Source organism: Littorina saxatilis, linkage group LG14 (assembly GCF_037325665.1).
Source record: "Littorina saxatilis isolate snail1 linkage group LG14, US_GU_Lsax_2.0, whole genome shotgun sequence".
NCBI lineage: Eukaryota > Metazoa > Mollusca > Gastropoda > Littorinimorpha > Littorinidae > Littorina > Littorina saxatilis.
This window is the reverse complement of record NC_090258.1, coordinates 12,104,779-12,132,456: the sequence shown is the minus strand read 5'-3', so window position 1 is coordinate 12,132,456 and position 27,678 is coordinate 12,104,779. Positions and strand designations below refer to the sequence as shown.

The 27,678-nt window shown below is 41.1% G+C and overlaps 2 protein-coding genes and 1 long non-coding RNA gene across 3 annotated transcripts; 2 read left to right on the top strand and 1 right to left on the bottom strand.

Moving 5' to 3' along the window:
- Window positions 1–4,579: 4,579 nt before the first annotated feature.
- LOC138947113 (uncharacterized) lies at window positions 4,580–9,940 on the top strand. Its single transcript, XM_070318559.1, has 2 exons — window positions 4,580–5,164; window positions 9,431–9,940. Exon 1 carries the CDS (start codon window positions 4,724–4,726, stop codon window positions 5,117–5,119), a length of 396 nt encoding a protein of 131 aa, XP_070174660.1. The 5' UTR covers window positions 4,580–4,723; the 3' UTR covers window positions 5,120–5,164; window positions 9,431–9,940.
- A 5,788-nt stretch (window positions 9,941–15,728) lies between these two features.
- Window positions 15,729–21,996, bottom strand: LOC138947112 (uncharacterized). Its single transcript, XR_011449552.1, has 6 exons — window positions 21,527–21,996; window positions 20,944–21,039; window positions 20,371–20,465; window positions 19,636–19,698; window positions 19,202–19,295; window positions 15,729–15,966 (listed from the first exon to the last, which is right to left on the bottom strand). It is a non-coding gene; the product is annotated as an uncharacterized lncRNA (long non-coding RNA).
- Window positions 21,997–22,969: 973 nt separating this feature from the next.
- Window positions 22,970–24,432, top strand: LOC138947110 (galactoside alpha-(1,2)-fucosyltransferase 1-like). The gene has a single exon (XM_070318558.1). The coding sequence runs from the start codon at window positions 22,988–22,990 to the stop codon at window positions 23,996–23,998; it is 1,011 nt and encodes a 336-aa protein (XP_070174659.1). The 5' UTR covers window positions 22,970–22,987; the 3' UTR covers window positions 23,999–24,432.
- Window positions 24,433–27,678: the final 3,246 nt, after the last annotated feature.

Sequence of the window (27,678 nt, the reverse complement as noted above, 5' to 3'; positions counted from 1 at the left end):
AGATAATGCTATCAATCGTCTTTTTGGGGGAGGTTTTTTTTATTTTCCAATATGTTTACAAATTGTATGTTTGATCTATGTTGGACATAAGCTTCAAAATGTACAATACTTCTTTCAAATTAATTTTAGATATATGTATGTATATGCAGTTGGATATGTGTCTGAAAAATGTAGTAATATAAACACACATTAAATAAATAATGGCATGTACATGTACATTGATCAAGGTTTCCCTTTACCAAAAAGGATCTACTTCAACACAATACGGACAAATATACACAAACCATGCTATTTTAAATCATTGGTCTGAACACGTATTTAGTATGTCACATCATATATAAATGAACTGCCGTCTTAACGTAACTTCTCGTTCAAACACGACATTCAAATCATACTGTTTACCATATTTGAATTTTCTTATGGACATGTTTGATTTTCATTGTTGTGTATGTAGTAAATTTTATACAAACTTTTCTTTTACGAGGCTTCGGCAAAGACACTTTGATGTGGTCTGCGAGCCTTGTGTCGCTCAAAATTCCTTTCAATGTGTCAGCGTAGATCTGCTTTTGTGCTTCCCACACTCTTTTGCAAATGCTCAAACAAAACTCCCTGGCTGTCTGTCTGTCTATCTCTCACGCACACACACGCACACACACAAACACACACACGCACACACACATACTCTCTCTCACTCTCTCTCTCTCTCTGTCTGTCTGTCTGTCTGTCTGTCTGTCTCTCTCTCTCTCTCTCTCTCTCTCTCTCTCTCTCTCTCACACACACACACACACACACCTCGGATGCAGGCTGGATGAAGACAATACTTTAGTATGCTTACTCCATTAAAATGGACAATAAAACAGATCATATCTTAATTATTATGTCTGATTTGTTTTCGTATGTATCTCATCAACCACACAGCCCATTGTCTCGTGATGTCTAAATCTACATGACAATTATGCAGTATATTTGCATGCCTCTTTGTATCTGTATCTCTCGATCTCTCTCGGTTTACCCTTTGGGTATTCAACCACACAGCCCATTGTCTAGTGATGTCTAAATCTACATGACAATTATGCAGTATATTTGCATGCCTCTTTGTATCTGTATCTCTCGATCTCTCTCGGTTTACCCTTTGGGTCTTCCTCGGGGACACAGAATACGAATAAAGCAGATAAAAGAAGAAGACATACTAACGAACAGAAAGAAGAACTTCAGATTTGATGATTGACGAACCAAAATAAGCGGACAGAGGAGTAAGGGGGCTATTGTAGAATCAGATTGGTTATTAGTATATTGTCTATGTCTCGAAAGCAAGTATTGGTTTGTGAGTCAGACGACTTGAACCTCAGAAAAATGACAAAGAACAAAGTCACACACTGGTATTGCTCGTTTGCAATCAGTCTGAGACCCGGTTTTTCGGTTTTATCTTGCAAGCTACACACATTTTTATATTAGAAGAAGAAAACATGTTCCCTTGAAGTATACCTAATAGAGTGTAGGCAGATTGGTATTAATTAGGTCTTCATAATTTCCTCTACCAGATAATAAAAGGTAAGCCCTTGTCCGGGCCCCTGGACCAGTTTTGCCAAATCGAGGTCAAACTCGTGCATTTCATGACGTAACGTCTGTCTCATCCAGGTTGGACTGTATCGGGGTTTTCCCGCATCGAACAATTGTTGCTAAAGGGGTTGTCTTTAAAGCTGGAAGCATTCCTACGTCAGTCATAGATACAGTGTTTTATCTATTTTGTTCCAGCGTGAGAGCAGAGAGAGAAAGAGAAACGGAGAGAGAGACGTGTGCGTGTGTGTGTGTGTGTGTGTGTTTGTGTGTGCTTGTAGACAGGAGCATTCACTGCAGGTTTATTGCCCGCGGCTGGTCAGAGAAGCAAGACAGACCAGAGACTGTAGAGTATACAGAGACGCTCCATGCGGTGCTGAAAAGTGAGACCGGATGCCCAGTGGCGCCACCACGCGGAAACATGGAAAAACCTACTTTCTCTTTTCACAGCAGTAGTGATATCGTGCTGCACAAGCATGGCCGCGCCAACGCGAAAACGCAGTGGGGCATGGTGTTCGGCCATCAATTGCTCAAACCCGTCGCGATTTATAACCCTTCGTGGTTGAAAACGACGTTAAACACCAAATAAAGAAAGAATCAATTGCTCAAACGCACATGCCAAAGGCTTCAGGATGTTCAAATTTCCCAAGGAAGGGAGCAGGTGAGGATTGTTTCTTCAATTCAGTTTTCTCTCGTTAAATGTTGGAAAATCAGTAAAAGTTGTTGCGTCGAACTGCATGTAGATCTATTCTACCGGAACAGTGAAAACACACACTGTATACACACTACAGCCTCAAACCAGTCCAGAGGGTAGACAGAGAGAGAGAGAGAGAGAGAGAGAGAGAGAGAGAGAGAGAGAGAGAGAGAGAGAGAGAGAGAGAGAGAGATTGATTGATTGATTGATTGATTGATTAAACTTTATTACAGAAGGATGGAGATTTTAGGCATTGCCTAGTCTTACAATCTGTCCTTGCAAACAAAGACGAGAACAAAACAACACATGAAAAGAGTATATGGACACTACGAATTTGAGGAAACATACCGATTTAACCGGGAACTATTTCGTTAAACGATTAATTCCTGAATATTTTCTCAGGCTTAACTAACCATGTATTCAGTATGTATTTGTATTTGATTAAAACACACAAAAATTACGACGGTTAGTTCGTGAAAAGAGACTGACTTGAATCATGTTTGCATAACTACAGCGATGCAGCGAATATTGCCTAAGAAAATTAATTTGATTTAATTTTAATCTATACCATTTTCTGCGGTGTTTTTATGGTCATTTAAAAAGGATGTTCACAAACAAACATATTTTTTCATCCAGTTACTGTTTGCAGCACTGTCAGCCGGACAGAACAGACAGTATGTTAATAATTATAAACGTGATATAAACACAGCCGACAGCAGCCGCTTTTCGCGAGCTTCCTTGTGCGGCAGGGAGTGGCTCTTTTCCCGCGCTGCGCTGGCCGGTCTCAGTTTCGCACCGCAGCGCAAAGAAGGATGACGCGTCTCTGTATACTCTATAGTCTCTGGACAGACTCTTTAGTGGCGCTATCGGCGTCGCCAAACTAGCTAGGGGTCCCTAACGTCCTCACTGGAAATGTTCCTTTTAGGGACATGAGTTGATGATACGCTAAAAGGCTGGTAAAAGTGAGGACGAGGGGAGGATGACGGGGTGGGTCAGAGTGATGATGATACAAGTTTGTTAAAAAGTGTCAGTTCTTTTACTACGCAATATAATTTTAGTTGGTTTGGGTTAGGACCCAGTGTCTCGATCCAAAAGCGTTAGGTGTATGGGATTTTAAAAGAAAACGTTTATTTTCGAAAAACATTCTTTATAAAAAGGGATACAATTTTGGAGCCACTTTTTAAAACCAAAGGTTAAACAAGTCGCGTAAGGCGAAATAACAACATTTAGTCAAGCTGTCGAACTCACAGAATGAAACTGAACTCACTGCTTTTTTCGCCAAGACCACATACTCCTCGTTTTGTCAGTCCACCGCTCGTGGCAAAGGCAGTGAAATCGACAAGCCATGCAGAATAGTGCGGTAGTGGTCGCGCTGAGCAGGTAACACGCCTTTCTGTATGTCTATTTTTTTTTAGCTTACTGAGTTTGTTTTTAATCCAAACATATCATATCTATATGTTTTTGGAATCAGGAACCGACAAGGAATAAGATGAAATTGTTTTTAATTCGATTTCGGAAAATTAATTTTAATAATAATTTTCATATTTTTAATTTTCAGAGCTTGTTTGTAATCCAAATATAGGCTAACATATGTATATGTTTTTGGAATCAGAAAATGACGAAGAATAAGATAATATTATGTTTGGATCGTTTAATAAAAAATAATTTTAATTACAAGTTTCCGATCACCAAGCTGAAATGCAATACCAAAAGTCCGGCCTTTGTCCAAGATTGCTTTGCCAAAATTTCAATCAATTTGATTGAAAAATGAGGGTGTGACAGTGCCGCCTCAACTTTTACAAAAAGCCGGATATGACGTCATCAAAGGTATTTATCAAAAAAAGACAAAAAAGTCCGGGGATAACATTCCCAGGAACTCGCATGTCAAATTTCATAAAGATCGGTCCAGTAGTTTAGTCTGAATTGCTCTACACACACACACACACACACACACACACACACACACACACACACACACACACACACACACACACACCACGACCCTCGACTCGATTCCCCCTCTATGTTAAAACATTTAGTCAAAACTTGACTAAATGTAAAAACCCAAAACAACTCGTGTAAATCTGGTACGACACAGCAAGCCATGTACTCTCTCTCTCTCTCTCTCTCTCTCTCTCTCTCTCTCTCTCTCTCTCTCTCTCTCTCTCTCTCTCTCTCTCTCTCTCTCTCTCTCTCTCTCTCTCTCTCTCTCCCTCCCTCTCCCTCCCTCTCACTCCCTCTCTCTCCCTCTCTCTCTCTCTCTCTCTCTCTCTCTCTCTCTCTCTCTCTCTCTCTCTCTCTCTCTCTCTCTCTCTCTCCACAGCTAGAAAGACATACAGCAGCCCAGACGAAGACAGTCAGCCAGGGAACGCGCCAGCTACCAGTAAAGGTACCGACAACACACACCAGGCAGCGGCCCAACAGCAGGAGACCAAGGTCAACCCAGACGACGCTTCAACGCACAGCCTAGAGATGCCGGCTGGTGGGGGGCCAACTGAGGAGGTCAACGGGGATACAGTGGAAGCAGGAGATCCGTCCAGATCAGCAGCCCTGGTGGAGACTAGTGGAGACGAGTCTGACGACGTACAGGAGGGAAACCTGCGAGCTTTAGAGCTCTCCATACAAGGCGCCACGGACACCACTGCACAAGCAACAGAGGTGTCACCCGCGACACAACACAATGCAGAGGAGAACGACGTCATCGCCGAGGTGCCTGACAAGCGCCCCCTCACTCGAGCACGAGCTCAGACTGTGAGGGAGGGAATGGACAAGCGCCAGATGACTCTTGCTGACTGTGGGGTCCACAGCACGACGCCAGTACCCACGGTTACCAATAGGGTCACAGACGAAGGCGAAGGCGCTAGATAGGATGTCGGCCGGGCCCCTGTTAATCAACTCCATTCGACTAAAACCGTAAGTTTCTTGACGTATAATCTTGAAGGTCTAAAACGCCTCTATGATCCAGACATAGGTTCATATCTATCAACATTTGATTTTGTGCTACTCGTGGAAACTTTTTCAATAACTTTTCCGACTTTGATATTCCCGACTCATGAAGTATTTGTATCCCCAGGCATAAAACTGTCAGATAGTGTAACTGCACGCCTTTCCGGAGGAACTGCTCTGCTTGTCAGAAAAGAACTGTCCCGCTTTGTGACTAGAATAGAAACAGAATACGACAACATGATAATTCTAAAGTTGTCGAAGAGTCTCTTGGCCACAGACCAGGACGTGATCTTATTGGGTGTGTACGTGCCCCCAATCAATTCTGTGTATTACAGAGAAACGGACATTTCGAATGGCATAGCTGTCATTGAACATTGCATGATGGATATTATACAAGACTGTGGTGACCTCCCTTTTATATTAATTGGTGATTTAAATGCCAGAACAAGTTCGAGAAATGCGGTGCACAAAACACTTCTCGATGAGAATCTCGACATTTTTTCGATACACGAGGATTACGTAGAAAAAGACTGTGTGAAACGGAACTCAAAAGACAAAGAACTGAACGAATATGGTAAATGTTTACTCAGTGTCTGCGAACAGTTCGATCTGAAAATTTTGAACGGTGGCCAGGGTGACGAGCGTGGGAATTTCACATATATATCCACCTCGGGTTGTAGTGTGATTGACTATATTATTGTCTCCTCCTTGATTTGCACATCAGAGTGCACGTAGCGGAAAAAATTGAGTCAAAACATATGCCTGTCGAGTGCTACATTCAAATACAAAGTGAAATACATGAGTTGGATAGAAAACAACCAGGGACGTATAGAATTGACAAACTCGTTTGGTGCCCAGATGAAAGGGAAGAATTTATGGCATGTGTAATTTCTGAAGAGGTAAAACACTGTTTTATTGAAGCAGAAAGCAAAGTAGACATGGATGTAAATGCCTCGATTAGAAAGTTTACAGAAGGACTGCTTATAGCTGGCGAATGCATGAAAAAAAGTATAACAATAGGAAAAGAACGTAAACAGGCATGGTTTGATTTTGAATGCAAAGAGAAGAGGCAAGCTGTAAGACATGACTTACGAAATGTCCACAACGGTAATTTAGACAAACTTGTGTACACACAAAACAGAAATGAGTACAACGAACTTAACAGATGCAAAAAAGTTGCCCACAGACAAGCAACAATTGAACTGTTGCAAAAAAGTGGCAAAGATCCTAAAACATTCTGGAGAACCATAAGGTCTTTATCAAGGAAAACAACTAATGCTAACACAATAGAAACTGAACAATGGTATGAACACTTTTACAATGTATTCAACACATTCACAGAAACGGACGCAAACAATACTACTGTTGACGAAGCACAAGAGGTAGTAGATGAAAATGAACTAGAGACTACCCAGATGCTGGAATATGACATAACAGAAACAGAGGTTTACGAAGCCATACGAGCATTAAAAAATGGTAAAGCTGCAGGACCAGATGGTGTTATTAGTGAGCTTTTCAAAAATTCAGCTTTTCATGTTGTACCATTCCTAGCCCGGTTCTTCAACAAACTCAGGGGTGGGCACCTGTCGCATTGTCGCATTTTTTTGCGACAAGGGAAGCCGATTTTGCGATAGGCGAAATTGCGACAAGTTGCGACAGAGTGCTCTTTTTAAATTTGCTCCAAATTAAGAAAAAGAAATGACAGGGCCATCTGTTAGTACATGTATACATGTCATTGCCTGTATCTCAGAAGTGAGTCCAGAGACTTGTACGCTTTTTTCTCAGGCACAGTTTGACATTGTAAAACTAAAAGATAAATGCCCATGGTCCTTAGAAAATATAGCCTTAATACATGGATCTTAAAATTAAGGTTATCCCAGATGAGATGTTTTTGCTGTTTTAGTGTTTTGGTTAGCGTTCAGGTGTTTGAACAGTAAATCGGCTGAGGCCTTTCGATCTACAACAGTGGGTACCAACAGGTGTATGCCCAAGTGTATTGACTGGTATGTTAAGTGTATGTTAAGGGGCAAACAGGCGATTTTCCACAAAAATCAGTGACAAAATCTGCTGCCAGAAACTGGCAATTATCACCCTCAGAATGCACCAGATTGTACCATTTGCTTCCTTTTTTTCAAAAATTTTCCGGGGGAGCATGCCCCCGGACCCCCCTAGCAAACTAGGCGCTTCGCGCCGTCGACTTGGCGCTTCGCGCCAAGTTCTGCTACAAACAATATTACTTTTGCTACAAGCAAAGATATTGTGCCCACCCCTGAAACTGTTTACATCAGGTTCATATCCTGAAGACTGGTCTGAATCCATCATTCACCCTCTTCATAAAAAAGGGGATATTAACAATCCAGACAATTATAGAGGCATATCATTACTTAATATTTGCAGCAAACTATACAGCTTTATCATAAACAAAAGACTAACAAGTTGGGTAGAATCCAACAACCTATTAAATGAAAGTCAAGCTGGCTTTCGTAAAAAGTACAGTACGACCGATCATATTTTTACTCTATTTGCTATGGTACAAAGACAGTTACTGTCACACACAAAACTATACGTTGCTTTTATTGACTTCAAGAAGGCCTTCGACTCAGTAGACCGTACAAAGCTGTGGAAGGTGTTGCAAAGCAAAGGAATAAAAGGTAAAATGTACCAAGCCATACTTAGTATGTACAACGTTGTTAAAGCAAAAGTTAGGGCAGGAGCAGAGGTCACTGACCTTTTCATGTGTCCGAGAGGCCTGAAGCAGGGAGAAATAAATAGTCCAATTTTGTTCTCACTTTTCATTAACGAATTGGCGGACGAAATCAAGCGAAAAGGACGACACGGTATACAACTTATCCCAGATTTTATTGAGATATTGATTCTCATGTTCGCAGATGACGTTATTTTGATTTCCGACACTGTGTGTGGGTTACAGAACCAGATAAACGTGCTATACCAAACTGCTTGTAATCTTGGCTTGACTGTTAATTTAGAAAAATCTAACATAGTTATCTTCAGAAATGGTGGTCACATTGCAGCGATTGAAAAATGGATGTATGGCAATATCGAAATGGAAACTGTGAACATGTATAAATACTTAGGAATTTACTTTTCTACAAGGTTGACATTTTCTCACACGCTGAACGATTTAGCGCTGCGTGCAAGAAAGGGTGTGATTGGTATTTTTAAGGTACTGTGGACTCTAGGAGAAAGATCACCAAACATAGTCTATAAACTATTCGACTCCCAGATCCAGCCCATGCTCAATTATGCGGCAGAAGTCTGGGGCCTTGATGCAGACCATTCACCTATCGAAAAGGTGCATCTGTTTGCCCTTAAGAGGTTTCTGAACACAAGCATGAAAACACCAAACACACTTGTGTGTGGAGAAACTGGCAGACACCCGTTATTTGTCAACACGTTTGTTAAGTCCATACGATTTTGGTTGCGCATCCTGAAAATGCCTAGTCATCGATTGCCACAAAAAGCTTATAAAATGCTGCTTTATTTACACGAACAAAATAAAAGAACATGGGCGTCATCAGTTTGCTATGTGCTGTACAAATACGGCTTTGACCAAGTTTGGATTCAACAAGGCGTTGGAAATGAAAATGCGTTCATAACGGAATTCAAGAACAGACTAGTCACATTATACAAGCAAGAGTGGATAGAAACAGTACAAAGTAAAGAACGATTCCTTTTCTATAGCACTTTCAAGTCAGCCTTATCTATGTCTTCATACTTAAATGACCTGAAGCACGTCAAAGCAAGAAACTGCCTGATTAGGTTAAGACTTGGTGTCTCGCCACTCAAAGTGCATCGATTACGACACACTCGGTCGTCAACTGCTGAAGATTACTTGTGTCCATTCTGCGCAAACGAGACCGAAGATGAAATTCACTTTGTTTTGAAATGTCCAAAATATGCTGGTATTCGCGAGTACTACATACCTGCAAAATATTACAACCGCCCATCAAGCTTTAAACTGGCGCTACTTCTAGCGACACCAAACAGATCAATATTACTTAGACTTGCAACCTTCATCATGAACGCGTTTAAAATACGCAGTGAGTGGGGACAGTGAATATGAGATATTGCACGATCTTGTTTTATGTGTATGCTATTTTTGCTGCTTTCTGTCGATTGCTTAAAAAACAGTAATAAAGTTTTGTCTTTTTTGAAAACGTTAATGCGGCTATGTATCAGAGATGCAACGATTATGCATATAACTGCTTGCAGATTTGCGTGTGAAAGGGCATGTGAAGGGATAGATGGAGTGATGAATAGATGGATGACGGATGAATGGTTGGACAGTCAGACGGTTGATTAGATGAATGGAGGACAGAGGGACACGAGATGGATAGAAGGATGGATGGATGGATGGCTGGCTGGCTGGCTGGCTGGATGGATGGATGGATGGATGGATGGACGGAAAGAGGACAGAGAGACATGAGTGAAGTGCGACAGAGACTGGATTTTGTGCTGATGCTTACTGTCCTTTTCCAAACGTTTTGCTGTTGTAAATGCCTGTTTCCACAGACGTCATGTCGACTGTCATTAGGATGATGATGATTTATTTTATTATGATTAATATTACATGATTATTTTTCATGAAGCATGAATGATGAAAATGTGTACACCCCGAATTGAAATGGGCCCAAGGCCCAATCAATAAACCATCCAGACTCCAGACTCTCTCTCTCTCTCTCTCTCTCTCTCTCTCTCTCTCTCTCTCTCTCTCTCTCTCTCTCTCTCTCTCTCTCTCTCTCTCTCTCTCTCTCTCTCTCATGACGCCATGTGTTAGATGCCGTCATGTTACGACCCACTGGACAGCGTGTTGTGTCGGTCGGCACTATGTAATGCGCACCCTTCGATCAGCCTTCCCTACTGCTATGAACCGCATTATGTGACGTCATGGCTCTTGTGAGCAGCTACGACAGGGTCACACCAACTGACAGTACCATGACCGACACCTTATCTGTGTTGCGAAAAACGCATAAATGCCCACTGTCGGAGCTGTTCATATGGCGGACTGTGATTCTCAGTCGGTATAGTAACCTACAATCACTGCAGTCCAGCATTTTGTTGGAGGTAGAGGACAGAGATAGTAAAGAAAAATCCATCAATGTAGGGGAAGGGCTCCTAATATGGACCACTTTTTGTTTCATGCTGATAAATAGCTTGTTTTCTTGCAAAGAAGTTTCATTTTGTGTTTGGTAGTCCTTCTTTCTTAGGTTAACCATTAGGCCTAATTAGAGTAATCTTAGTGTTTGAAAGGTAGGCCAAAGTAATCGTAGTGGTTGAAAGGTAGGCCAAAGTAGTCTTAGTGGTTGAAAGGTAGACCAAAGTAATCTTAGTGGTTGAAAGGTAGGCCAAAGTAATCTTAGTGGTTGAAAGGTAGGCCAAAGTAATCTTAGTGGTTGAAAGGTAGGCCAAAGTAATCTTAGTGGTTGAAAGGTAGCCCAAAGTAATCTTAGTGGTTGAAAGGTAGGCCAAAGTAATCTTAGTAGTTGAAAGGTAGGCCAAAGTAATCTTAGTGGTTGAAAGGTAGGCCAAAGTAATCTTAGTAGTTGAAAGGTAGGCCAAAGTAATCTTAGTGGTTGAAAGGTAGGCCAAAGTAATCTTAGTGGTTGAAAGGTAGGCCAAAGTAATCTTAGTGGTTGAAAGGTAGGCCAAAGTAATCTTAGTGGTTGAAAGGTAGGCCAAAGTAATCTTAGTGGTTGAAAGGTAGGCTTAAGTAATCTTAGTGGTTGAAAGGTAGACCAAAGTAATCTTAGTGGTTGAAAGGTAGGCCAAAGTCAAAATGATGGATAGGCTCAGATGAGACAAAGATAGATGAGCACGCTGTCTTCAAAGGAACTCCCTGATAATTGTCATTTAATTGAATAGCTTTGTCTCATCTGAGTCTATCCATCATTTTGACTTTGGCCTACCTTTCAACCACTAAGATTACTTTGGTCTACCTTTCAACCACTAAGATTACTTAAGCCTACCTTTCAACCACTAAGATTACTTTGGCCTACCTTTCAACCACTAAGATTACTTTGGCCTACCTTTCAACCACTAAGATTACTTTGGCCTACCTTTCAACCACTAAGATTACTTTGGCCTACCTTTCAACTACTAAGATTACTTTGGCCTACCTTTCAACCACTAAGATTACTTTGGCCTACCTTTCAACCACTAAGATTACTTTGGCTTACCTTTCAACCACTAAGATTACTTTGGGCTACCTTTAAACCACTAAGATTACTTTGGCCTACCTTTCAACCACTAAGATTACTTTGGTCTACCTTTCAACCACTAAGACTACTTTGGCCTACCTTTCTACCACTACGATTACTTTGGCCTACCTTTCAACCACTAAGATTACTCTAATTAGGCCTAATGGTTAACCTAAGAAAGAAGGACTACCAAACACAAAATGAAACTTCTTTGCAAGAAAACAAGCTATTTATCAGCATGAAACAAAAAGTGGTCCATATTAGGAGCCCTTCCCCTACATTGATGGATTTTTCTTTACTATCTCTGTCCTCTACCTCCAACAAAATGCTGGACTGCAGTGATTGTAGGTTACTATACCGACTGAGAATCACAGTCCGCCATATGAACAGCTCCGACAGTGGGCATTTATGCGTTTTTCGCAACACAGATAAGGTGTCGGTCATGGTCCTGTCAGTTGGTGTGACCCTGTCGTAGCTGCTCACAAGAGCCATGACGTCACATAATGCGGTTCATAGCAGTAGGGAAGGCTGATCGAAGGGTGCGCATTACATAGTGCCGACCGACACAACACGCTGTCCAGTGGGTCGTAACATGACGGCATCTAACACATGGCGTCATGAGAGAGAGAGAGAGAGAGAGAGAGAGAGAGAGAGAGAGAGAGAGAGAGAGAGAGAGAGAGAGAGAGAGAGAGAGAGAGAGAGAGAGAGAGAGAGAGAGAGAGAGAGAGAGAGAGTACATGGCTTGCTGTGTCGTACCAGATTTACACGAGTTGTTTTGGGTTTTTACATTTAGTCAAGTTTTGACTAAATGTTTTAAAAATAGAGGGGGAATCGAGACAAGGGTCATGGTGTATGTGTGTGTGTGTTTGTGTGCGTGTGTCTGTGTTTGTGTGCGTGTGTCTGTGTGCGTGTGTGTAGAGCAATTCAGACTAAACTACTGGACCGATCTTTATGAAATTTGACATGCGAGTTCCTGGGAATGTTATCCCCGGACTTTTTTGTCTTTTTTTGATAAATACCTTTGATGACGTCATATCCGGCTTTTTGTAAAAGTTGAGGCGGCACTGTCACACCCTCATTTTTCAATCAAATTGATTGAAATTTTGGCAAAGCAATCTTGGACAAAGGCCGGACTTTGGTATTGCATTTCAGCTTGGTGGCTTAAAAACTAATGAATAAGTTTTGTCATTAAAAATCGGAAACTTGTAATTAAAATTATTTTTTATTAAACGATCCAAACATAATATTATCTTATTCTTCGTCATTTTCTGATTCCAAAAACATATACATATGTTAGCCTATATTTGGATTACAAACAAGCTCTGAAAATTAAAAATATGAAAATTATTATTAAAATTAATTTTCCGAAATCGAATTAAAAACAATTTCATCTTATTCCTTGTCGGTTCCTGATTCCAAAAACATATAGATATGATATGTTTGGATTAAAAACAAACTCAGTAAGCTAAAAAAAAAAATAGACATACAGAAAGGCGTGTTACCTGCTCAGCGCGACCACTACCGCACTATTCTGCATGGCTTGTCGATTTCACTGCCTTTGCCACGAGCGGTGGACTGACAAAACGAGGAGTATGTGGTCTTGGCGAAAAAAGCAGTGTGTTCAGTTTCATTCTGTGAGTTCGACAGCTTGACTAAATGTTGTTATTTCGCCTTACGCGACTTGTTTAACCTTTGGTTTTAAAAAGTGGCTCCAAAATTGTATCCCTTTTTATAAAGAATGTTTTTCGAAAATAAACGTTTTCTTTTAAAATCCCATACACCTAACGCTTTTGGATCGAGACACTGGGTCCTAACCCAAACCAACTAAAATTATATTGCGTAGTAAAAGAACTGACACTTTTTAACAAACTTGTATCATCATCACTCTGACCCACCCCGTCATCCTCCCCTCGTCCTCACTTTTACCAGCCTTTTAGCGTATCATCAACTCATGTCCCTAAAAGGAACATTTCCAGTGAGGACGTTAGGGACCCCTAGCTAGTTTGGCGACGCCGATAGCGCCACTAAAGAGTCTGTCTTGCTTCTCTGACCAGCCGCGGGCAATAAACCTGCAGTGAATGCTCCTGTCTACAAGCACACACAAACACACACACACACACACGCACACGTCTCTCTCTCCGTCTCTCTCTTTCTCTCTCTGCTCTCACGCTGGAACAAAATAGATAAAACACTGTATCTATGACTGACGTAGGAATGCTTCCAGCTTTAAAGACAACCCCTTTAGCAACAATTGTTCGATGCGGGAAAACCCCGATCCAGTCCAACCTGGATGAGACAGACGTTACGTCATGAAATGCACGAGTTTGACCTCGATTTGGCAAAACTGGTCCAGGGGCCCGGACAAGGGCTTACCTTTTATTATCTGGTAGAGGAAATTATGAAGACCTAATTAATACCAATCTGCCTACACTCTATTAGGTATACTTCAAGGGAACATGTTTTCTTCTTCTAATATAAAAATGTGTGTAGCTTGCAAGATAAAACCGAAAAACCGGGTCTCAGACTGATCGCAAGAACTATCCGTCCACTAACTTATGCGGATATATTATTTACACCAGCTCATTTACAAGTAACGTCATTACCAAAAGAACATACGACCTTCTTTTTCAAAATGGCTGACACAGCGGCTCACGCTTCTCCAACCCAATTTACAACATGACTCTCACAGTCATTTCACCAGTCAATATATATTACTGAGCAAAATACAATTTAATAAATACCTGTATCTTTACAGCATAGAACCCTCATGGTTCGTCCGCAACACTAGTCTTAAGGCTGTTCTTAACCAGACGAACCATTGGTTCGCCGAACTAAGGTTCGCGAACCATGGTTTGTGTCTTAACTGGGTGAACTTGTTCGGCAAACTCAAGGACTAGTTCGTCCAGTTAAGACACGAAACCTGGATCGCCGACAAACGAGGGGAGCTCACTCCGAGTCGACAATAAAAGCAAGTAAGTTATTCCCCTTCCAAAAATGGCTGCCTCCAAGACGAAATCACCGATTGAGTGGTAACTCCGTGCTGGTTGTCGATTTGGGTCTCTCCTTCCGACTTGATCATGGTGCACGAAGCCTGGTAATCTTGAACTTTAGTGTGTTAAATTCATAGCTCAGAATCGAGTGGCATACTTGACTTATTTTAGATCCAAGTACCTGTAATCAAGCCCAAGAACATTTATCATGAAATTAATTGACGGATTAAGCTCCAAACCTAAGCATAATTAATTAATTTGGTTGTTTGATCGGCGAAAATGGCGTAGGTTGTCAACCAAGGGACTTCAATTACACGACAAAGTTGCCTCCCCTGTCCGCTGACACGGATAATTCCTTCTTTGACGCATGTGAACAAAATGCATTCGTACCAGAGTACGCTATGATTCGTACAGTTCATCGGAGTTCATTCCGTGACTTTAAAGGGATCTAAAAGACTTGTTATGATTACAAGTGCAGGTTCTCCAAATTTGGAGGCTTGAATGCCTCTGAATTATGAGCTATGAATTTAACACATTAAAGTTCAAGATTTCCCGAAGCCTTCCATGTCATTTACCCTCCTGGGTTAAAGGTTATAAATTGATTCGAGAAAATAACATGACTGGTATGGACTGATCATTGTGTCTACCGTGGAGCCATCGGGGTTCTATGGGAAATGCTACACAAAAAAACTTGCCTGTGAAAAGGGAAAGACGGTGACCAAAAATAAATGATGATAGCGATATTTCTAAAATTTTGTGGATCAGCAGAGTCGAGAAGCATACATGATGTCAAAGTGTGTGTGCGTGTCTGTCTATCCACGTGTGTGTTTGAGCTCTTTTCGGTACAGAATATGAGTTTGGGGATTGAGTGAAGAGGGAGACCTAAAAAAAAAACTACTCGGTATTTTGGTTCTTTTTATCACAATTCAGTCTGTTTTAATTTTCAAGTTATATCAGAAATGTTCTATTTGCACTGATACACTGGAATCCCTTGTGGATGTATTGCTTTAAGGGTCTACAAATAGTACTACTGAACCAAAATCATCCTGTTTCTTTACGTTTTGAGCAATTCAATTGTCTTGTTTTTTTGTTTTTTAAAAATTTGATTCCTCTTGCAGCTTCATTCTTCTCAAAAAAAAGCTTTCATTGCGATAAACAAAACATTACTGGATAGACATTTTCTTGGAGAACGTCTGTATTAGCAAGCATTTAAAGTAGGAGGACGATATGGAACGTACGATAAAAGGATGTGCTTTAGCTTTCTGTCTCATCATTTATAAATGTTGCCCTTCAATCACACACACACACACACACACACACACACTTTTGATCCAGCTCCAACCATATTTCATAAGGCTTTATTCAGGGTTGTCTCTTGTTCTTAAACATCCGATTTCTAAGCACACGTCTGTGCTGAGAATATGAACATGAACCGATATGAACATCAATGTCAGCCGCCTTTTTATTATGAAATAATGTTCATTTGTGTTCCAAACACTTCCGAAGAATACTTGTTGGTGTGTCTTCAGTCGCCCTGACATCATCACAACTCGACCCTGTCCTGCAAAAATACAAATATATATACAGGGTGACACCCAAACATTCAACCCAAACAAATGCTTATTTCTTTAACATCTGTTGACCGAATTAGTTATCTTTCTTTTTTTCTTTCTTTTTTTTTTGGTCCCTGTCCTGTCCTGTCTTGTCATGCCTTGTCTTGTCTTGTCATCCCTCTATTGGCCTACTGGCAACCTTTTCCTAACTTGTCTTGTCTTGCCATGTCTTGTCTTGTCTTGTATTGTATATACATTTAGCATACATTTGGGTAAAGGTTTGCGAACAGGTAAGGGGTGTAAGAGAGAGACAGAGACAGAGAGAGAGAGAGAGATGGTGGTGGTCTATGTTACATTACACAGGTCAACACAGTTGCAAGTTCATAGGTTAAAGGCTGCCCTTTTCGTAGCGTTCATTAATTAATTCCTATTGTTTACATATGTGCCAATAATGTTATAAAACTGTACCTAAGGGGATATAATAACGATTGGCTGTAGCTTTCAAAAACAGAAAAAATTATTTCAGTATTGCAAAGTGGTGTTGATAGTGTCGAATGTAAACAGAACAGTCTCAAAGTGAAAGTGGATGTTTTCCGGAAATTGCGAAGTTAACAAGAATACAGAAAAGCGCGCTTTCCTGCTTAGCACAATCCGCTACCGCGCTAATCTGGCGTGTCAATATCACTACGTTTTGCACGTGGAAGGTGAGCGATTTCCTTCAAGCGGGGATTGACGAAGCTGTACTGTCTGTGTTGACGGTCTAAAAATAGCCCAAGCCCTGGAGAACTGTTTCTAAAGATAGCAATAAACTTTATAAAGAATTGATTATTTCTTGTAATTGGTAAGGACTTCAAACCTAAAACTTTGCAGGAAGCTTAATTTATACATCCCCGCAACGATGGGAAAAGCCCTGGAAGTAAGTAAACTAATTAAATAGGACTTTGTCAGCCTTTAAATGAGGGGTTATTGTGTATAGTGAGGAAATAATTTTCTGATGTATTTTTAATTCATTATTGGTGTTTTATGCAAAACGTACGGTCAATATTGAAAGTTTAAAAAAGGTACTGCCCTCACATTAATACGAAGGCGGGATCACAGCTGGATAAGACAAGGTACGGCAATTTCGACCCGGAGGTCTCTTTCAGGGCGCACAGAGGATGAGACAACACAGGAGGAAAAAAAACCCACAGATAATAGCACACGGAAGGAACGATTACAGCAGTTATAATTAAATTACTTTGTGGGTCAGGGTTTTTTAGGAGTACAGGGGAAACCCCTTTTAAGACCTTAAAAAATGTGAGAAAATCAAGTCTTAAAATGGAAGGGGTCTAAAAATGGGGGTAATTTACAGGTTATGAACAGAACATCTTCTTCTTCTTCTTCAGCGTTCCAGAAATTCTGGTGACGTGTGAGCTCATTTGCCCATTTGGGTTCCCCACACTATACTCTGAGAGCATAGTCAGCTTCACTCCGCTTTCGTTGAGTAGGCATGCTGGGTATTTTCGTGTTTCCATAACCCACCGAACTCCGACATGGTTTACAGGATCTTTTCCGTGCGCACTTGGTCTTGTGCTTGCGTGTACACACGAAGGGGATTAAGTCACTAAGCAGGTCTGCACATAAGTTGACCTGGGAGATCGGAAAAATCTCCACTCTTAACCCACCAGGCGGCAGCGACCGGGATTCGAACTCACGACCTCCCGATTAGGAGGCTGACGTCTTACCACTGCGCGCCACTTCACCCGTCACAGAACATCTAAAGAAGCAAGATCTTAAAAAGGAGGAAGTCTGAAATGAATGGGTCTGAAAGGGGGGTTCCACTGTGGAAAAGTACCTGTCAGTTTACCTGTATGTATTAAGACCGGGTGGCCGAGTGGTAACGCACTTGCGCTCGGAAGCGAGAGGTTGCGAGTTCGACCCTGGGTCAGGGCGTTAGCAATTTTCTCCCCCCTTTCCTAACCTAGGTGGTGGGTTCAAGTGCTAGTCTTTCGGATGAGACGAAAAACCGAGGTCCCTTCCGTGTACACTACATTGGGGTGTGCACGTTAAAGATCCCACGATTGACAAAAGGGTCTTTCCTGGCAAAATTGTATAGGCATAGATAAAAATGTCCACCAAAATACCCGTGTGACTTGGAATAATAGGCCGTGAAAAGTAGGATATGCGCCGAAATAGCTGCGATCTGCTGGCCGATGTGAATGCGTGATGTATTGTGTAAAAAAATTCCATCTCACACGGCATAAATAAATCCCTGCGCCTTGAATATGTGCGCGATATAAATTGCATAAAAATAAAAAAAAATAAAAAAATAAAAATCCCTGCGCTTAGAACTGTACCCACGGAATACGCGCAATATAAGCCTCATATTGATTGATTGAATAAGACCACCCCTGACATGCGGCACATACCAACTATCTACAAGTGCTTTGTGTGAACAGTAAAAAAAATTGTTTTCCTTTTTGCGAATTCATTTCATTAAACACAACAACAACAAAATTCATCAAATTCCAGCTGAGCAGAACGGCTTTCACAATTATCACTGGGCCTTTAAAGGCATGTTCCTCACCATATTACCCAGCATATCAGACACCACATGTTTGACTAGGGTTTTACATGGGAACAACAAGACTATACAGGATGGTAAAAAAATCTCCCTATTTTCTTTTTAATCACATTTTTGACTGCGAAAAAAAAAGAGATCAAAAAGGAAATATGGCGCTTTTTTTTAGACACCCCTTTTTACGTCCAGCTTCTTTTGGTGGAGATTCAAGTTACAGACACATGTGAAATTCATTAAGCAAAAAGGTTCCCACTATGCACTGCCACAGAACACAACCAGGTTATTAATGTGCGGTACAGTGTATAATTATGTTTAAGTAAAAGGATGCCCTTCTTTTGTTTAATTGGAGCATCTATGATGTCTGACATTTTGGTTCTAACGGTAAGGAACGTATGTTTAGGCTCTAATAAGGACAGTTTGTCTTGTCAAAAGCCTCATGCATATTCCTTCCTCCCCATGCAAGACTTTCTTTTATTTGAATATCTGCCTTTATAGTACAAAAATCAAATAAAAAGGTCGCACTCTGCGCATAGCGACAAAAATCGCAATTTTACCAAGAAAACCTCACACTCTTTATGTGGAGAAAGACCCTGACTGTTGCAGTATGTTATGCATTTGAAAACATCTGAAATTGTGTACTTGAATTCTACAGTTTGATCAGTTCTGTGTGTTTAAAAAGTTACCTTGATCATTCTGACATGCTCTTGCTCAAATCACATCCCAGACAATATTGTAGACTCCATTGATAGACGCTGTGGTGCATGGGAGAACTGCATTCTGAGGAAACGAAAAAAATATACACTGAGGAAGAACAGTCACAACAACATTTGCAGCAGCAACAGGCTATATAATTTTATTCAAAGAACACTTAAATAAGGTAAAATGAAAATCAGTGTTGTGTCAGTAAATTTGATTTGGGGGAGATGGAAGGATTGGGGTGGGGGTTTAGAGGCGGGGATAGAAGGATAGCTGGGAACCGGGGAAGGTGGGGTGGCTAACACAGTTTGATCATGTAATGACTGGTACAATGTTTAATATATCTAAAAAGGCAGCAACTCTGTAATGCATTATGTGAACCAACTTCTCCATAAACTAAATAAAGATCAGTAAAAGTTACCTCTTTCATTCTGGAATCTTTTTGGTCCCATCACAGCTCAGACGCAGACTCAATGGACAGATACTGTAATGATGAAAATAACACCAGCAATTTAAGGGAGAACAAGAATTATGCAGAGAGGAAAAACAGTAATGAGTAAGAACAACAGCAGCAGCAGCAGCAGACTCAATACTCTTACTCTACATAACACTCTCACTGAATGACTGATTCAGTAACTAAATCCCGGTGAAGTGCAACTTGTGCAAGTGATCAAAATTACTTATGTAAAAACAGAGAAATAGAGAGAGAGAGAGAGAGAGAGAGAGAGAGAGAGAGAGAGAGAGAGAGAGAGAGAGAGAGACAGAGAGACAGAGAGAGACAGAGAGAGAGACAGACAGACACAGACAGACAGACAGACAGGCAGAGACAATGCGAATGTGTGTGTGTGTGTGTGTGTGTGTATGTGTACATGGGAAATGCAGTGCCATTGAAAACAAACACTTGCTTCATTTAAATATCAACAGTTATACAACATAAGAGGCACTAGAAAAGTTGTACATGAAAATAAATGTTGCTCTTGCTGATGGAAAAAGAGCAGGGGGAGAGGGTCGATGTTGCTTGCACTTGCAGATAATTATGCACTAACATCCAGCTGTTTTTCTGGGTGTACTGTAACCCTGTAATGTTTAAGCAGAAATGTTTGTGGATCACGTTATGCTTCTGCTTTTAGATCAGTTTGAGTATTTGCAATATTACCTGGATCATTGCGGCATCCTCTTGATCACATCACATTTGAGACTTTGACCTATATAGACTCCATGGGCAGACGCTGAAGTTATTACAAGGGCATTCTGAAAAATGACAATACAAATGCAGAGATGTAGAACTTTACATTACACTTACAGTTACAGAAGCAACAACCAGAGAGCTGATTTATACAGGTATAGAGAGAGAGAAAGAGAAGAAGAAGTAAAAGAAAAAAGAGAACATAGAAAGAGAGAGGGGTGGGGGATGGGGCAAAGGCAGTGTGTAATGTGACGTGAGGAAGGGGAAGAGCAATGGAAAATGAAACTCTCAGTACTTTTAATTTATATTAACAGTTATGGAACTATTTGAGCACTCCCCATAACCACAAACAAGGTACAGACGGCAACATATGTTGCACGGAAGGGTGGGGGTAGTTGGACTGGAGAGTGTTGTTATGGGTTTAGGGTGGAGCTGGGGCGGAGTGTGTATGTAACTTGATAATAATAAGCATGATCAGTTAGTGCTAACAACTATCTTGATCTTCACAGACATAAATTGCACAATGATTTCACCACCATGTACCTTTATTTTTGCCCTTGAGTTAGGTGGAAGACAATGTTGAGTGGTGAACGCAAGTTGTATTGATCACTGGGTCATCCTGCGGTCCGGGCCATTGATCTGCACATTGCACCAGCACAAACAAACACAATGTTATGATCTCAATCAGCCTGCATGGTCAATCATGAATCTAAGAACACAAACACTGTCCAGATCTAATTGAAAACGAGATCATCATTACTTGGGAAATTCAATGAAAATCTAGCAGTCAACGAAGCAGATAGATCTGTCCTTGCGATTGTTGTTGCAAGCAGATAAATGTGTGAACTTCCTTATCTCAACGTTATCATTCAACATATTGATATTTTGCCTGATGGATGTTGTGCCGATGAGATAAACAAACAATCAAAATCAAAGTCATAAACTTTTGAAGAAAAAAATTAAACAAATTGAGCAGAAAGAATCTAGCTTACTGCTGTGCTGATTTCGACAAAATCAATGCGTTTACATGCCGAAGTCATTCCTGCTTTTATTCATATCATACTAGATGATCCTAATGCACAACAATACGAAAACGAGCTCAGCGAAATGAGTAACACTGCCTCACCTGCACTAACACAATGCTGCAGAAGCGAAGGTCGTCTACGACTGGAAATTTCGAAGTCGAACAGCGGCGTTTTTTCACTCTCAGCGGTTGTCTTGCTCGGAAAAGTGAAAAGCTTAACTTGAAATCGAACGGAAGTCACCATTCTACCTTTTCGTTCAAGCGTTGTTTTTATAAAATCTCAGAAAATGTAATTTTGACTTGGGTGATTTCGTCCGCCATTGAGATTCAGTTTTTCAATAATTTGTCTTCCTCCTTGGCAGAAGAGTCAAAGGTTCGGCCCGATCTTCAAGGTTCCCAAGACATGACTTGCAAACCCCGAACCTAGTTCGCCGAACCTCCCAAACCTAGTTCGAAAACTCAGGTTCGTCTGGTTAAGAACCAAGACAAGTTCGCCGAACCAGTCTTGAGGTTCGCCGAACCCCACGAACCTAGTTCGCGAACCAAAGGTTCGTCTGGTTAAGAACAGCCTTTACGGTGTTTGACCTCAGTGTTCGGTGAGCAGCGTTATAGCCCAACGCGGAGACATCAGTCAAAACACGTCTGTCCTCTGCGACTGTCAGGCACGTTCTACTCTTCACAACCCACAAAGCTAACCTCTTTTCTCTCATTGGCCACAGCAGCCAATGAAGATACGCCTTACAAAAATAGGTCACGCCGTCAAGTCGTGATACTACAAGTATGGCAAGCCAATCTGTACACATTTGTTTAAACCATCCAATACTGAAATATGTACAAATCCATTTGTCACATTCACCTTACACAAGGAAATTTCCTGCTCCATGTATACTCCTTTTCATCTGTATGGGTTAGCCGCCAAACATCATTCATCTCACATTCAATCATCATATTATTGAAACAAGTTACATCTTTAACATAATGTTTATCTCCACTAATAATGTCTAGTTCATTATTCACACAATTAAGTTGACCTGGGAGATCGTAAAAATCTCCACTCTTAACCCACCAGGCGGCAGCGACCGGGATTCGAACTCACGACCTCCCGATTAGGAGGCCGACGTTTTACCACCACGCCACCGCACCCGTCAAATAGGAATTCAACTTTTGGAAGCCGTTTCAGAGGCCGATTTAATTCTTTTTACATAATGTTTACAAAATATACACAGCGTATGCCGTTTTTTATGTAAATACATTTCCCCTGTTGTATTTTTATAATTTGTTATTCAAATACTTGTTTCTGAATGCTGCTTGTTTTAAATGTGAAGTATAAAGCTGCTTAAGTGACCGACCCCCAATTCTCGTCGCGATATAACCTTCGTGGTTGAAAACGACGTTAAACACCAAATAAAGAAAGAAAGAAAGACCGACCCCCAATTGTCGCCAATACTGACGAATAACTGCTTTATCAAAAGCATTTTATGGAATGGCCAAAATATAAAACACACACACGCAAACATCTTCTCATATTTAATGTGTGCAGGTGTATATCTGCTTGTCGCCATCATGGTAGTGGGAGGTTTCCTTGCCAACCGCATCTCTTCCCCCGCTCAGCCTCCAGTTTGCATGAGCAGCCTGAACCAGACCGTTCTCAGTAAGATTCTCATTAGCTCCGATGTATCCATCAAGTCTAGTCTGAAAAAATCTAGTCCGTATGACCATCGAGACGACGGAACTTCTATAGTGTGTCATACAATTTATTGTGGTCGTCTAGGCAACAACCTTTTCGAGTATGCTTCCATGTTGGGCATCGCCAGGGCAACCAGCAAGATCCCCTTCATCACGAATCCGGAGAGGTTCCACGGAGTACTGAGGGCGCCTCTTACCAGGCCGGATGACTATGATAAGTTGATGGCTCGATGCGAAAAGGCCCAGACTATCTCGGAAGGTAAGGGAGGAAAATTCCAGCGGCATCTCATCAGTTTGAAAGCTGGCGTGGACTACGAAGTGAAAGGTTGTCTACAGTCTTGGATGTACTTTGACAGGATGAGAGATGAGGTCCGGAAAATCATGACCTTTAATGATGAGATTGTCAACAACGCCACTCAAGTCATTAATAGATTACGCCGACTTTCCCCAGGAAGAACGTTAGTAGGTGTGCACGTGCGTAGAGAGGACCTCCTCAGTAAAAGGTGGGTGGAAATTGGCTTCGTGGCGGGATCGCCAAAATACTTCAATCGTGCCATGACGCTTTTCAGGGAGAGGTTTCCACGGGTGATTTTCGTGGTAGTAGGCCAGGACCCACAATGGTGCACACAGAACTTCAATCCTGTGAACAACGACACGTTCATTCTGGAGTCGTCCTCCGCTGAGGTGGACCTGCAGCTGCTGTCCATGACGGATCATCTCATCACGAGCCCGGGAACCTTCAGCTGGTGGGCTGCCTTCAAGATGGCCCGCACAGCTGTGGTGATGTACCCGAAAGAATTCACCAAGAAAGGCTCTGAGCTCGCCGTCTGGTACTCACCTAATTATGTTGATTATGTGATGCCTCACTGGATTGCTATCGACGGTTAGCCAGAAAACTGTTAAACGCAAATCCCAATGAACTGACGTGGTGCCCGCATAAAGACACAGAAATTCAACAGGATGAAAATACTATACAGACTTTATTTATTACCCAAGAATGGTGCTTAGATTTTCCGAAACATAACCTTCTTCCTGCAAAAGACAAAGACCGCCGAATAAGAAAAACTGCATTGAATAAAAATAGAGAAAAACGCATCTGACGTGGCACAAATACTCATCTCTGATTCAGTAAAAAGAATAGTGCCATAATCCCGTGAGTCGAAACAACATAATCGTTAGGTTTTGCCCGATATCTGTGTATCATAGTCCAGTATCATATTAACAGACATAGTGTTCCTCTCAAAGCAAAAGGGAAAGTGAAATGATGTTTACTATTGTATAATGTTTGGAAGTATAGTAGCTGTTGTAGATTGTATCATTTTATTTTCAATTCTGCAGACAGGGATTGGTGACAAATCCTACCAATTATTGTTTGTTGATCATTTGTCATCAAATGGCTGTTCAATTCGTGTCTTGTCTGTCTGTCCCGCATGTCGACCTTGAGACCAGTGCCTGCCTTGGCCTTGACACTGAAGAAGTAAGGGAAGTAGCCAAGTAGTCAAATCTTAAGATTTAAATTTGAAGCGGGCGAACCTGACACAGATTGCCTTAGGTTTATGGAGCCACAGGCTTGAAAACATAAAACAAACTCTGATTCCTAACTTAACCGGAACTGGTCATGCAGGGTGACCCACCAATACATTGCTAATAACTTCCATATATTGTGAGCAAGTTACTTCATACTTGATGTACATTAATACCTGCAGCGTATGAATGGTAGGTGTACAAACGTGACGTTTGTAAGTCAACTGGTTTGACGTTTTGCTCTTTTGAAAACATGTTCTAAATTCGGGAATCGACTCAACAGTAGGAGGTTCGACATTGAGCAGTACCGCTTTTAGTTTAAACCTTCCAGTCTTTTACCTTTTGGAATATATGAAGGTCCACGTATACACACACACGCAAGATCATCCCGGTGACATTCAGAAATCAATTACAGCCAGGTTCAGGGCAATCCCTATTCAGAAAGCATACTATACACTCTCTCTTTCACGCATCCTCACACGCACTCGCACAAAATGTACACCGACTTAGTCGTTAGAGAGGTGGTTTCGGAGCTGTCTTTGAAAAGAAGATAATGACAGACATGACTTGATATTTACAGGTAGTGAATTCCAGAGAGAGGAAGAGCCCTTGAGTGTATGTGTGTCTGTGCGGGTGCTCGCGTGTGCGTTGAGTGTGTGTGTGTGTGTGTGTGTGTGTGTATGTCTGTGTGTGTGTGTGTGTCTGTGTGTGTGTGTCTGTGTGTGTGTGTGTGTGTGTGTGTGAGCGAGCGGTCCTTGTGTTTATAATGACATTAAAATATTTGAGTCTTGAGTCTTCAAGTCACCGATTGTTCAAGGTTCAATGGTTTTGAATATCAGGTCCTTTTAGATAACCCAAAAGGTAACAAGTCGAAGGCGAAAATACAATATTTAGTCAAGTAGCTGTCGAACTCACAGAATGAAACTGAACGCAATGCCATTTTTCCGCAAGACCGTATACTCGTAGCATCGTCAGTCCACCGCTCATGGCAAAGGCAGTGAAATTGACAAGAAGAGCGGGGTAGTAGTTGCGCTGAGAAGGATAGCACGCTTTTCTGTACCTCTCTTTGTTTTAACTTTCTGAGCGTGTTTTTAATCCAAACATATCATATCTATATGTTTTTGGAATCAAGAACCGACAAGGAATAAGATGAAAGTGTTTTTAAATTGATTTCGACAATTTAATTTTGATAATAATTTTTATATATTTAATTTTCAGAGCTTGTTTTTAATCCGAATATAACATATTTATATGTTTTTGGAATCAGCAAATGATGGAGAATAAGATAAACGTAAATTTGGATCGTTTTATAAATTTTTATTTTTTTTTTACAATTTTCAGATTTTTAATGACCAAAGTCATTAATTAATTTTTAAGCCACCAAGCTGAAATGCAATACCGAAGTCCGGGCTTCGTCGAAGATTACTTGACCAAAATTTCAACCAATTTGGTTGAAAAATGAGGGCGTGACAGTGCCGCCTCAACTTTCACGAAAAGCCGGATATGACGTCATCAAAGACATTTATCAAAAAAATGAAGAAAACGTTCGGGGATTTCATACCCAGGAACTCTCATGTCAAATTTCATAAAGATCGGTCCAGTAGTTTAGTCTGAATCGCTCTACACACACACACACACACACACACACAGACACACACACACACACACGCACATACACCACGACCCTCGTTTCGATTCCCCCTCGATGTTAAAATATTTAGTCAAAACTTGACTAAATATAACAATCTGCAGGGTTAACATTTGGCGAGTGTGGCTACCAAACAATGTCAACCTCCTCCTTGTGAGTCGATTCGATCATCCATTGCTATTCTTTTTGGGGAAAGACACTCCTAAAACCCTTCTCAGAGTGATGTGCCATCCGTTGCATTTGCATGGTTTCTTGGCTGGGAAATACCGTACAAATGAGTATCTGCTGAGTTAGGAACTAAACTTTGTTTTTCTAGCAGTTTGCAAGCCTCTGTGTCCAGAAAAATGAGCCAAACTGAGTAAAATTATCCCGCTTCAAATTTCGTTTTGTATTATGGCTTTTCGGTTACGTCCCTTGCTTGTTCAGTGTAAAGGCCTGTTTGGCTGGCCCTTGAGTTCAAGATTTGTTGTTTGTTTGTTTGTTTGCTTAACGCCCAGCCGACCACGAAGGGCCATATCAGGGCGGTGCTGCTTTGACATATAACGTGCGCCACACACAAGACAGAAGTCGCAGCACAGGCTTCATGTCTCACCCAGTCACATTATTCTGACACCGGACCAACCAGTCCTAGCACCATAATGCCTGACACCAGATTGCCAATTTTAAAGTCTTGGGTATGACCCGGCCGGGGTTCGAACCCACGACCTCCCGATCACGGGGCGGACGCCTTACCACTAGGCCAACCGTGCCGGTCTGAGTTCAAGATGACAACCATGTCTGTTGACACAGTCTTGATATCTTCGGCTACACAAACATTCGTTCCAACAATGACCCCTGAAAAAATTAAGAGAATATAACAAGCAACAAAACTTACGGTTTTACCTACCTATCTCCTTGAACAGATTTTGAAACGAAATTTAGCTCTGTGACTACAATTAATGTTGCTTATATATATATATATATATATATATATGTAAACGTTTAATCTTTTAGAGATTGTGAAGTATGGTTTAACATTTCAAGGAAACCTAGCTGTAACTTTGTGCGCATGCGCTTCGGAAGGTTATTGTATCATGATTTGTGCATGCACACCCGATTCCATAATTCAAGCCAGGTTTTATTTTTTAGAAAAGCAGGAATCGTCAAATACGAACGTAGGGAAATATAAATGGCGCCCCGAGTAAACCAAGATGTTTTCACTGTTACGAACCAAAGTATCTAGCTCCATGGCTAAGGAATGTTCTCATATAATATTATATAGATACCATCTGTGTTTGTTAGGCCACAAAAAAAAAAAAAAGGTCTGTTTACGGTAACCCGACCGACCCTACTTTTTTCGCGCGACCCTAGACTTTTTTTTTGGCATTTGGGGGAAGAAAAAAAAAATCTTGGTTTT